This window comes from Melanostigma gelatinosum (genome assembly GCF_949748355.1).
Source record: "Melanostigma gelatinosum genome assembly, chromosome: 2".
In the NCBI taxonomy this organism is placed as follows: Eukaryota; Metazoa; Chordata; class Actinopteri; order Perciformes; family Zoarcidae; genus Melanostigma; species Melanostigma gelatinosum.
In genome coordinates this window covers 17,852,403-17,866,131 of record NC_136635.1, presented here as the reverse complement: position 1 = coordinate 17,866,131, position 13,729 = coordinate 17,852,403, and the positions used below count along the sequence as shown (strand labels likewise).

Here is a 13,729-nt window from a genome sequence, read left to right as displayed (position 1 = left end):
ATCTGACTCCATTGCTGAGAAGAGGGTGACTGAGAAAATAGGTTTTCTGGACCTTTAATGCCACCATTCATATTATATTTCTGAACATAGCTGGATTACCTTGTCCTGTTTATATTGTGAAAGAGGTTGTCAATTCTGTGTTGCATGAAGTTGAATTAAGTGTGTGTTAAGTCCGAGGATATGAGCCGCTGCTGGTGAGGAAAAAGAGACAAAGGGCAGATTTGCAGAGACCTTTACCAGCACGTGTCAATTTGATCAGGCCTGTATGTTTTGTTTTCCTCAGTGGAAAACGGAACTGCGCATGAAACATTTAACACATCCCCTCCTTTTGTTAACACCCTCTTACTCCATCTGATGCAATTTTAACATGGTTGTTTTGAGCTTGTCTTATATCATTCGTCGCTGGGAATGAAGGTCTTTTTTGTTTGTTATTGCCAGTTCAATTGTTCTCATTAGGTCTAGGAAGTGATTAAAGATTGTTATGCCAACAATATTACTTTGTTAGTGCATCTCAATCGCCAAGGCTGTGATTATTTATATTATTGATTTATCGATTAGTCATTTAAAAAATGTTAAATTATGTATTCACATTGCTGTTTGATTCAACCCATTCAGCCCAAAATATTTACATTTCTCTTAATTTTGTATATTTGAACCCTTTCTAACATTTTCAGCTGGCATGTTTAGTGATGTTGTACCTTGTAGATAGTTTTTTCTCTAACAAACCAAATTTATGGGAAGAGGTTTGTCCAAACAGCAGCCTGTTTAGAAAAGGTGTGGACACAGAGCGGATGTAGAGCTTTGAGTTTCCCAAGCTAATTTGTATTCTGCCTGTGTGTGCAACCTGAGAGTGACTGACTGGTGGTCAGAGCCTAGTATTGACTGCTCTGAGGATGTAATAGAGGCTGGGGTGATGGGATCCAGGACATGAACCCTCTCACTGTGCCATGTGCAGCAGAGCTATACAGGATATAACCAAGGCACTTAATCATTCTGCTGGCTCCATGCAGAGATGCACCGGGCTCTGTGTTTTAGAATAATGCTTCTGCCGTGAATTAGATTCCATTGATCCTGCTTTTCTCCATAATTGCACAAACAGGATGGATGCGGGTTTTATTGGGGGTAAGACCAGACATTTGAAATATGTTAGCTTTAAGTACAGCAGGTAAATTAAATCAGACAAAAGGCAGGTTGACCTGATTCAAGGTGATTGAACTATTAAGGTGTTGTCAGATGATGTTTATCTAAGGAGTGCAAACTTGTGTCTGTGTTTCAGTTATTCTTAGCCTTACTGTACAAACTTTTACTTATCATTCCACTGATTTACTCTTAATGTGATTACTCCAATGTTGTCTGTTAAACACAACGTAGTTACTTAACTGTGCTAAGCAGCCACAAAAGGTATCCGTTTTATTTTCTCTGCCCAAATAGTGTGAGATGTGCTGTCAGTAAACACACTGTTTGTGTTTACCAACCTGGCCAGTCTATGATTGCTTTCCAGTAAGCTTACAAGAAATGCAATAAATTTACCCACAAGGACTCCAACTGTCTCTGCAGAGAGCAGACACACTGAGACAGTTAGACATTTTTAAAATGCGTTTTGACTTCTTATTCATTGTGATAAGAGTCTGTTTTTTAAAAGGTCAGCTTGGTGATATATTTTGCTTACCGGTACATCCAACAAGTCCCATTAAAAAGATCAACAATGAATACATTGCAATTCTTCCTTCTGCCAGCAAAGACTGTTAAAAACAGCCACGCTGTTGCTTTATGTGACATTTTCCTTCATAACCATTGACGCATACGCTGTACATTATTTTTGAGTTAATCACATACACTAACCTGCTGCCATAAATACCCACAAGTGTACACAATGTGTATTAATCAGCCACCTAAAATAGTCCTGAATGAATGCACTTTAGTTTGAAGAAAAGTTTTAGGAAATTGCTTAGCATTTTTAAACTATATATTTATATATATTTAACCGTTTTGAAAGATTTACATCTTTGGGTGGACCCAATAGGACTGAGGCTGAGTGTTACAGACCTGTTCGTAATACAGCCTTAACATGGTGCTTGTTGATAATAACAAAACAGACCAAGAGTCATTGCTAGCATCTTTGTGAGGCTGTACTGTGCAGCAATGCTTTTGGCTAAATGCTAATATTAGCATGCTAACATAGTTAAAGTGACAATGCTAACATGCTGATGTTTAGCATGTATAATGTTTACCATGGCTGCCATCTTAGTTTAGCGTAGGGTATATTTTCAAATCCTTAAAACGGGACCCTTAAGTGCCGGTGTTAACTATACGGTACAGTAAACACAAAACACAAGGATTGTATCGGTGTAACACAATTATTGATTGTCAGACACCTTCTAAATCAAAACAGAAGGTGTGCACTTGTGCAGGCTGCTGGCTAAATGTGACACATTTTTTTTTTTTAAAGCAAAACGGTCCAAATCTTTTCATGTTTTATAAATAGGCTATAACACTAAAATGACTTCCGATACTAAACCGTCTATCAATGGAGTTTTCAAATGTGGACAGCAGGCAAATCAGTGTTGAATTCAGATACCTAGTGCATTGTTTTATTTGGTAACAATAAGTGGGACAGAACATGATAAACGGCTATGTAAGGCTGAAAACAGTTATAGTATTATTAATTTAAATGTGGTGAAAACCTCGCCAATTTGTCAGAGAATTTTAGTGTTTTGTCAGGACTCAGGACACCCAGCTTGAATCCGGGACAATCCTGGACAAACCAGGACGTCCGGTCACCGTAGTTTAGCACATTAGCATGCAAACATTTACTAATTTGCGCCAAACACAAAGAACCGCTGAGTTTAATGGGAACACATTGGACAACTGAGTCTTTGAATTGATTATGGCTGGTTAATGAACCCTCTTGAACCATTCAGGTGTTGCACACTAATATTGCATCCTCTTCTAGCACTGCTATACAATAAACATGTGGCAGCAAAAGAATTCTGATATTATACCTCTTGATTATGTCAACACTAACAAAGAGAAAGAAGAAAACAGTAAGGGAGCGCACATGATGGATCAATCATCATAAACTGGCTCTTCATTAAATGCCGTAATTGTACAGATGGCGTAAATTTATGAAATTGTGCAAAATTACATGATTTTTGTGGATAAAGAGTTGATTTATTCTGGTTTCTCTGGGCATCTGAATCTAATTGAAAGGAGATACCTTCTCCAGCACAGAGCTATATTCAATTGTTCTGTTTGAGAATTGGAGCACTCAGCCTTCTCTCCAAGAGGTCTCAGGTAGTTTCTCTTCATTTAGCTTCTCTCCTCAGTTGATCTTGTTCTTGTATAAACAAAACAATTCTGGGGAAAAACAACTGGCGCAGAAATATGCATGTCTTTTTTAATAACACTTATCCTGCTTGTCATGCCGTACATGGATTTGGCTATACAGTGTTCAATAAAGAAGCTTATACATGCACGCACCCCAAGCGTGCATGTTTAGTGGGTCGTAAGTGATGCGTATCCATGTATGCGAGTTTCAAAGTGTGACTGGTATAATTTAACTGATCGTTTACTCAAGGCCTTCTGTATCATCGCCGACAGGACAAAGTGAAAGCTGTTGTGTCCTCTTGCTGTTATGGTCTTTTGAAGCGATGGTGCAGGACAAAGATGTTGGTTCACGATGAGGACTAGGGATGATGTAGCACTTGTTCAGGGGAGAACCACACAGGCAGCTAAAACAAGCCATAAACATCTTCATCGGAGACATGGCGACAGCATCCACCCATCTTACGCTGTCTGATTTGATGGACAGGATAGGGGACATAAGCATCTGTTGTGGCAGCCATTTTTCTTTGTGTCAAATGATAGAAGACAGGTTCTTGACATAGGCTGCTGTTTTGGGAGCCCGACAAGATTAATTGAGGTACCAGAAAAGATGACAACATTTGTGGAGCGTGTGTCAGGCAAGCTCCTAAATGCTGTGTGTTTCAGACTCTCCACATAAGGATCTAATGTGAAGGAAATGCAACAAACATCTATTGTCACACATGACACCCTTTTAGACCTCTAGTCAAGTTTGTGACAGGACAGTTCAAAATCCAAAAGCATTATAGCCAGAGATATGGTATGTCATCCATACATATTGCTACTAAAAATAAAGAAATTAAAATGTCTTCAATGTCATCACAACGAGCAGCAACAATAAGTGACAGTATATGTCACGGGGCATGTTGAGGACTCAGGCGCAGACAGTCAGAGTAGTGAACAAAAAGGGTTTTAATAACTCATGAAACAAACCAGGCAATCCAAGGACGAGACAAGGGGGGAAATCCGGCAGGACAAGGCAGGACAAGGCAGGACAGACAGACTGGGAACCCGGGAACAGAATGAGCAAACCGGGCCGGTAGGTAGGAAACAAAACAATGACCTGGCAGTAAGTGTGTGAAAGACAGGGGTTTAAATAGTTACTAGAACAGGTGAGGAGAGTTGTGCTGATGAGGTGAGTGTGACTGGCAGGTGCACTGAATGAACTGATTAGGGACAGGTGAAGGAAGTGAGGAGCTACAGAAAAAAACACACAAAACACACAAGGCAAAGCCTGATTGTGACAGTATATCTTCGATAGTTGACGTTGAAACACATTTATCTTGAAAAGTTTGTTTGTAATTGAGATGTTGTGAGTGGACATTTATATAATATGATCAAAATAATTGTTCTCAAATGGCAGCCTCACTGAATGTGCTTCAATCAGTAGAAATTAATCCTGTCAAGTTGGACACAGAAGCGCCAAGATATTACTTCAGGCCCCGGGGCTATGGACGTTTTGGCGGTCCTGGCTGTCCTCCCTCCACAGTATGCCACGACACCATTAATTGAGAACACCCGGTCAATGGACAGTGACGAATACCTGAATGGAAAACAAAACTCATCAATACAAGACAACACGTCAACAATAAGTCAGGACATCGCGAGGTTATCAGCCACGTAGGCCTGTGTGCACAGTGGCAACAAAATCAGTATTTTCAAATTTACATTGTCTGATATTTGTGCCATGAATAGCCATGAAACCATTTTTTTAAATTTCTTTTGTTAATCATACGCAAAGACATAGTGACAAAAAGGAACAATACTGTCAAAAGTTTCAAATATATCTGCGAAATAACCAGAACAGGGAGTTATTGATGTACATTTGCGCAAGTACAATTTAGGGGCTCTGATACAGTAGTATACTTCACTGTGCGATGGCTTCATTCAAGTTGGGAACTTTTTGTTTCATGTCATCAAAATATCAACTATCGTTTCAGCTTGATGATGAGGCCCGTTTGATGTGATCAGAATATCATTTAAATTTGATAGTTTATCTGACATGGCAGAGCAGTGAAGTCTTGCTCACATCGGCTGATCCACCTCAGCTGTCTCGTCTCATTCATGCTCAGTTTCATTGGTTAATTGATGCATCATCTGCTCACCTACCAGTTGACTCGTAACATCCAAACACATTCGTGTAGAAAGGCTCAGATCTCACTGCGACACTACTTTGCCGATTCCAAGCAGATCCAAAGTAGATCTGTCTTCAAATGATGAATACAATAAAGTTACTGTGGTCAGATTCCATACCACCTGGACCTTTTACTTCATAATATAAATGACCAGCCTTAAAGAGAGCCTTATTTTTAATGAGTGCTTTTACGTTCAATAATAGACACTGTATATATTTTTTAAGAACACTTAAAACTGAAACACTTTCCCTATATCCTAATCTGAGACAACAGATAATGAGCACAAAAACCATTCATGTCACGCTCTATACAGTTTGATTTCAACCGTAATGAATGTTATAACCTAATACACTGTTTTCAGCAAAAAGCTGCCGTCACCAGGGAGTGATAGAGTATGAGCTGACAGTTTCCATGTAAGAATCCTCTCCATAGTAATATTAGTCCTGTTATACTCAAACGGGCCAGCTGAAGATTTGGGAAACAAATCATTATAAGATGGAATGCCTACCGTCTTATAATCACACAAAAGGCTTTTTCCATCACTACGCTGGTTGGGTGTTTTTTGCTGCTGCACTTAGTGTGTATTGATCATTGTTGGTCCAAGTCCTCAGGAATCAGTTTCTATTGATTTCCCTTCAGCTGTAAGCCTCTCTTTCTGACCTGTCTCTTTTTAGATAAAGCACCTTTTCAGATATCCTAACCTCTCTGCTAAGGGTTTACTAAAAACATGTCATTGTTGCCGCACTTTCCAGGCAAATTTTCTAAATCATTTGTACTGGGATCCAACAAATAGGACAGACCATTATAACTAATATCAGTCATTGGCTGATGCAGACGTAATTTAGCAGGAAACACTTCAGTAGCACAAGAGACATGCTCTGTGGGTTTTTTATATTGAGGATGTACTTGTGCTTTTAGAGGGGTAATATGCTCATTTGCCTGGACCTTCATTATCATTCATAAAAAGATCCCACTTACAGCCAGAAGATTCAGCAGTGATGATGGTTATTAATAGCCACAGTGCAGTCTGAGTCAATACTGTGTGTGTGAGATATTAAGTAACATGTACATGTCTATGTTTGTAATCAAGTATCATGAGCCAAATGAAGAGACCTCCATTGCTTACATGCTAGTTAAAGAATTCATTTCAAGATTTCAAAGATTACCTTCAATGCACAGCTGAGTGCTACATTAATCCCAACGAAGTGGAGCACAGTCTTTTTGCAACCTATTTTTTTCCTCCTCCAGTCCTAATAGTGTACACTATTTATTAGATAATAAACCAAAAATTGGGATTTATCAAGAAATGGCTGAAATTGCAGTGCTATCTTTTAAATGTTTTTCTTAAGTAATAACTAAATAGCTTTTATGCATTTATTTATTTCTACAGTCATACCTCTAGGATATTAAATACACTGTATAAAATATACACATTGGATATGCCGGTCATATGCAAATTATAGTCTCTTGAAGTCAGACCTGTGCATGTGCATGGCTTTGTTTGAGGTTTCACTCTCATGGTTTCAGTGGTGCAGCATTTATTCATCTGAAAGATACAATCTGTCCTTCTGTCTACAACTTGTTGCTGCTTTAGAAACCTTGAAGCTTTAGTAAGAGGAATTGATTTAGGTGTTGAAGTTCAATGCTCTTGGGTGCAAAACTCATACAGACCATCTGCGAGCTGTAGACCTTCAAATAGCTGTCCTGGGGACTCTTCGGCGGTGAATCAATAAGCAGTGAATTTCAAACCACACTCAGATGCTTCAACGGCAGTTCATTTATGGGCCCTTACATGTGGAAGAGGCAGTTAGTATTAAACATTTCCATTTCTACATTCAAATGTCGCGTATTCTGCAAGTTACTATAGAAATCAATAGGACCATTGATGCAGTTTAATTTGAATGCAAACAATGACATTAGATAAGGTTAGATTGGATTAGACTTTAATGATCCTCTGAGGAAAATTCAGCCATTACGCCAACAAGTGATTGTTGTGGATCCCTCTTTGGAGAAAGTAATGGCATGCTATTTCGGCTGCACCATAAAAAGAATTGGAATTGAAGAGTTCAAATGGCCTCTGCAGCTGGTCTTTTATTCTGCCAGTAAGATAACAAAGCCTTTATAGACTCTGAAAGGGTCTGGGTTAGACTAATCCTGCCCGCGACAGACTTGGGCATTAGAAACTCCAAAGTCCTGGAGCAACTGTTCATCCATCGGGGTTCAGGGTTCAGCTCTACTTTTTTTTCCAGTGGGGATGAACCTGGATGGAGTCTGAGGTATACAGAGCTAACATCAGCTGGGCTAAAGAGAATGCTCCATTTCACTCAGGAAGGGACACTGAAGTTCCCGCCTCAATTATTGACAGCAAGATGGATGTTGACAGCTTGTGTGGCGCAGTTGTCTGAATCAACATCTCTTTCTGTTAAGGTGTAATTTTTAAAGGTGTAGATGGGTGGGAATGTTTGAGTTGAAGTCCAGGCTATTTGAAGGTTAGGGGGAAAAAGGTATGCTGTTGTTCTACATTTAAACCTTGAACTCATTATATGCAATATGTCCAGTATCTTGTCTTGGTTAAGTGTTGTCGTTACACTTGCATTCTTCACTATGAGTTCTGTTAAGCAAAAATAAAATCAAAACAATACCTCCCGGAATAATTAGCTTATCTACCTTATTTCCCTGTGTCCAACCTTACCTACAGTGTCAAAGAAAGAGTCCAGCTGTAATGGATTGACAGCTACTCACTAACAAGGGCTTATTGTTATTATTCAAAGGTTTGTTTGGGTTTACTGATGCACCTCTTAAAGACAGTTAAACCAGCGGGAAGAGTGGTAGGGTGACTATGTGACTGTACTGACATTCTCTGCTCTGGTAACATATAATATACAAAGATGGTAATAAAGAACACAAGATTCTGATTTCTGTTTAATCAAAATCAGTATATCACTTCGGCATAATAGTTTGTATGAAACTGTGAAACAAAGTAGGGAGAACAGACTCATGCGAAATGCTAGCAGTACTATAATCAGCAAAAGACGTGCTATGAAAAGCAAATGTCAATACGTAATTCATAATGATGGCAGAATGTGACAAAATACAATATGTGAAGGACTAATATATGACATCAGAAAATGCATAACTGCATACACTGTGCAACCTCTGCAATATGTTTCTGAAATAGCACGGTGGCTTTGAGCTCATTAACTACAGCTCTCTGGAGAATGCGATTGCTAGTAAAAAGCTAATGTTCGGCTATAATCGAGCTACACCACGGTCGCATGACTTCATGTCACCACCACTAATCTGAGGACGGACTAGTGTATATAGCGTGATAACGTTTAGTAATCTCATTTAGCTGCTTATTAGCAAACCGTATATTTTAGCATAAAATCTTCCTAATTCATGGGTGGAATATTGACTGACATATTTGATATCGTAGAATAAAACGTTCAAATCTCTCAAAACAGGTATCTAACCAAATACCCATTCAAAGAAAGTATTGATCTCGAGGGCAACAGCAGGTGAAAATTAGCTGACTCATTTGTAGGTTTAACTGCAGCATTTTATTATTAATCAAGTTCTTAGAAGGTTTGATTGTCTTATTTCTGCCGTTGCACTGGTTGTGATGTTTTTGTAGCTCAACCAGTCAGGATCATTATGTGGAAAGGTGATACAAAGCAGCATGTTATCTACATAGATATGTTATACCTCTCTATCTCTCTTCAACCATCTGTTCTGTCTTTTCTATCTCTGATCTTAATATACAAATATATAATGTATAATGCAAAGAAATCCATCTGTTGATCAATTCTTTTTTTAAACTACTAAAAATGTGTACCGGTAATTACCGTGTATGCCTTCATCTCACCACAAAAGGCTGTTGACACAAAGGAGCACCAAAGATGCTCTCTGCTGCACCTCTGAGGATAAGATGGAGGTTGAAGATGCTCCCTAGTTGCATCAGCTCACTATAAATAGGGTGGTTGAAAACAAAAAACACTCCCTTAATGGTTTGCCACTAATGTATTGCAGCTGTGAAAGATGTGGTGTAAACCTTTTAGGCACTTGGAATTCATAGAATGGTTTGTAATCAGCAACTTTCAGTTTGTAATCATAATTTTAAAACTGTTCCTGTTACATCTGCAACTACTAATGTTCTTGTGATGTTCTGTATCAACAAATTCCATGAAACAACCAAAACCCAAAATGAATTGATCCTACATTCCAGTAAATCCTCTGGGACATGTGAGCTCCATTGTTGTCAAAAAAACAAGTAAAACACAAAAATGAGCCACACTGGTTGACATCTTCCATCATTACAATGAACGTGGGCACTGTTATTTATTTTGAGTCAATCCAGCATATACTTCTGCTGCCATTAATACTCATTAGAACACCAAATGCTCATTAATCCACTTCTGAGAATAGTCCCCAACCGATAAACTGTTTACTCCCAAAAACAGCAGCACCCAGTTGCTGTAAAAATGGCTTTAACCTACTTTAAAACTGAAATATATGAAGTATGTCTGACCCATTTTTAGGTTGAGATGTGTTTACGAGTGCCAAAGACAGGGGAGGAAAGTCAGATAGTATTGAGATTCTGGCTAACACACTGTTGGTTTTGTTTTTTTCATGGAATTTGTTGACAAGAGGACAAATATAGAATACATCATCCTTGTCCTTTAAGTTAACATGGCAAACAGCACTACCTCTTCCATGATGTCATGTTGATAACGAGTATCCGCCTGTTGGTTTCTGCTCTCTCCCCAGTGAGTCCAGATGTGACCGGTGATCACAAACATCATCATCATCATCATCGTTATCCACCTGCCGATGATTCAGAAGTGGAAGGCAGATCCAGGAGCCTCGGACTTGCAGGGGCCATCTGGGTCTTGATATTGCCTTGTTTTCATATGCTCCTGGCCTTGTAACAGCTGCCGTTTTGCAGCATGACACTTTCAAGACTTCATTTGAAGCTTATTTATCAAGAAATGAAAGGGCCAGTGGACGTAACAAGCTCCGACATGTAACGGAGCACCACCTCCACACAGTGCAGGACACGGTAGGAGTGAACACTAATAAATGTGTGGAAATTACAAGACATTTTGGTTTGTGGAAGACAGCATATGGTTCAGATTTGCAAATATTAATTATTTTTACCTGGCATTCATAGCCCTAATAATAATATTATAACAGCCGATTTAAAGAATAACTACAACGTCTGTTGTAAAAGTTTGGTCTTAATTTAATGTATGTGCAGGAACAAAAAGAGAATTGGATACATCTGCTTCTCTTCACCTGTATTAGCTGCCATCCTGTCCAGAGTCATATTTAATTGGTATATTTCGATTACAAAATTGACCTGTAATGCTACTGCTGAGAGAAATTGTGAGGAGATAGGTGGGTAGGTGGAAGTGGGGGCAAGAGAGAGAATTCATACTCCTTTCTTCTTTATGAATAGATTAGTTTCTTCAGGAGTCTATTATCATTTCAAACTCAAGCCTCCTCTGCCTTCACGGGCCTGGATGGGAGCTGATCGCTCCTGGAGCCACTGCCGAGGAATAATCCAATTGCTCCTACCTCCTACCTTTCAGCAGGCTTCTCAGAAAAGGAACATTTATTTGTTTCATCTGCTGTTTTTTTGGCTGACATATGCTCAGAAACTACTTGTAGAGCTCAATAAATAATACTATTAAGATGCTGCTGAAGCTAAAATTATACTCTTTAGAAGCAAATTTCACGATTAACATTTCATATATACAGGATATACATATAGACGTTACAGAAATAAACAAGAAAAACATTAAAGCTGCTACTGTAAATAGACGACAGTGTAAAAATTAAGTTAAATATTCAATTAGGGCTCAAAACAGCCACAGGCACAGTCTCCCCAGTTACTCTGGTTGATCATATATGATCTTCGCCTGCAACTTTCCTCACGCTGCATTGTTGTCATTAGTCATTTTTACCTTTATTTTTACAAGGGTTAGACTTTACTAAAGTCAAGGCTGTTCAGGCACTTGAACCACTTGAGTAACTTGGAGCTTTTTCAACCAAAGTCTCAAGGCTTATAAATGATAACTTTGAGATTAATTATATTCATCATTTCTTAGTCTATTGAATTTAATATCTTGTAAATTGGGCTTTTGTGTTTGGTGCGAATCACAGACTACAATAGTTACTACCTAACAACCTTACCACAGTTGTTTAACTACCTAGCAAACCAATTATAGTTGGAACCATCAAAGTCAGTGCTGTTCAAAAGAACAGCACTGACTTAATGTGACTTAATGTGACTTAATGACACTATTAAAGAATAGTGTTCAGTCTCTAACTAGATAACAGGCAGCCGGCACAGAGACAAACTTGCCTTGAGGCAAAATAAAAGATGTCAGGTTATACTGGTTCTCCCGTACTGAACGGAAAGAGTTGGATTTGATGTCTTTATGTGATTATTATAGCTCCATATTGACACAGTTTTCCAGAGGAGGGAGAAAAGGGGCCATATGCTGATGATGATGCCGATGCCGTGATGATGTGCACTCATATCCAGACAGGTGTCATTCTGCAGGCATTGTAAAGTGTCAGAACCTCTTGAATAACATGTTTACCCTCAAATATCGTGTTTGGAGTGTGAATGCATTGTGTGAAAAATACATCCCTGTAATAAATGCAACTCTGCAGGACTTCCTTTTACAATGGTTCTTAAAATATTTTTATCATGGATTTAATTTTCATTGCTTGGGTTGTCTTTTTTCAATCTGTTAAAACATTGTATTAACTAAAGTTATTGATGGGATCTTGGAATGCAACAATATTGCTGAAAATAGGTCAGACGTTGAAAAACCGATCAGACTGGTTGTAAACAGGACCGTTGCAATGATTTCTAGCGACATTACCTGTACGTTCAGTGTTGCATCCGAATAGAGCGACTGATTTTCTGCCTGCTTCTATTTGTTGCCCTGTTGGGACCTTTTTTTTCCAACAATGTCACTACGTTCTCAGATTTCAGCAATTGTTTAGATGAGTGTGAGTGAGTGCTTTTCCAAAAAGTTAAATAATTGTTAGTTTGTAATTGAGTGTTGAATGTAGTTGTATTATAACTTATATGTAATAGTTTGTAATATCTTAACGTGACGCCTGTTTTCCAGCAGAATTCTGAGGTTTTAGGCCGTCATCCATGCTTTTTCTCCCAACTGTCCTTTTACTGAATAACACACCTCGACTCTTTCTTAAGGAATCCCCAAGTGTTCCCAGGTCTGCTTTCTTGTGGCTTTAAAATGATTTCTTCTCCAGTACAAGTCACTGCTTTTCCTTGGGAACTGTGAGTACTCCCTATAACTGAAATTCAAAAGGCAAAACCTCGGACATTTAATCAGAGAATGGTGTATGTTTCTGTTCTGCCTATTCTTTAATATATGTTAGATTACATGTCAATAATATTTTTTATAAAATAATATAAAATAAAGATAATACAATATTTCTTGAGGTTTGGCCAAATTCTGTCAGCAATGATTAAAGGTCGTTACCTTATCTCGAGTACGTCACTCTGTCAAGCCATGATCTCATCTCGACACCTTGAATCTGTGATCTCACTCTTTCGTTGTGGCTGAAGCTGAGAGTTGGAACAGGGATTGAGCAGAAAATTGAGATCTTTGCTTATTTACAGATCGGCTCTGTCTTTACAGCCGAGGTAGAGCCGATGTCAATAGACCTTACCTTGACATCTGATAGAGGGAGTGTCTGTCAGATGTTGTTTTTCACAAAGTGCGACGTCTATCTCTCATAGTGGGTAGATGTATTAATTTATAAATTCAGTACCCATCAATAAATAATGCATCTTACAACAGCCCTAGTTCTCGTGGTTTCAACCACTGATTTTACAAGTCATCGTCATCCAAACCTTTTATTTTTAGGATCTTTCCTTTAATAATAGAAATGACAGTGATCTTAGTACACGAAGATGCAATTCAATTATATATCTTTGAATAAATGCTTTTCGGTGATATTCCTGCTTTATTCCACAAATGTTAACACACAGTGGCTGTATACTGTATGCTCCACAACATGTATAGAACAATCACACTCTTCCAATCATACCTTGTGTACAGCCCAAAATCCATAATGAGTGGAAAACAAAATATGTTTTTTTACCTAGTAAACCAATCAATGAAACCAAAAAGCTGAGTCATCTCTGGATAATATGACAAAATGTAGCAATATTTAGATTTAGG

General features: G+C 38.5%; 1 protein-coding gene across 1 annotated transcript in view; it reads left to right on the top strand.

The window, feature by feature from the left end:
* The window catches only part of gpc5a (glypican 5a), a 109,255-nt gene extending 96,474 nt beyond the window's left edge, over window positions 1–12,781 (top strand). Inside the window, exon 9 of the mRNA XM_079295461.1 lies at window positions 10,266–12,781. Within this exon, the coding sequence (XP_079151587.1) occupies window positions 10,266–10,426 (161 nt within the window). The 3' untranslated portion in view covers window positions 10,427–12,781. The remainder of the gene's footprint in view (window positions 1–10,265) is intronic.
* Window positions 12,782–13,729: the final 948 nt, after the last annotated feature.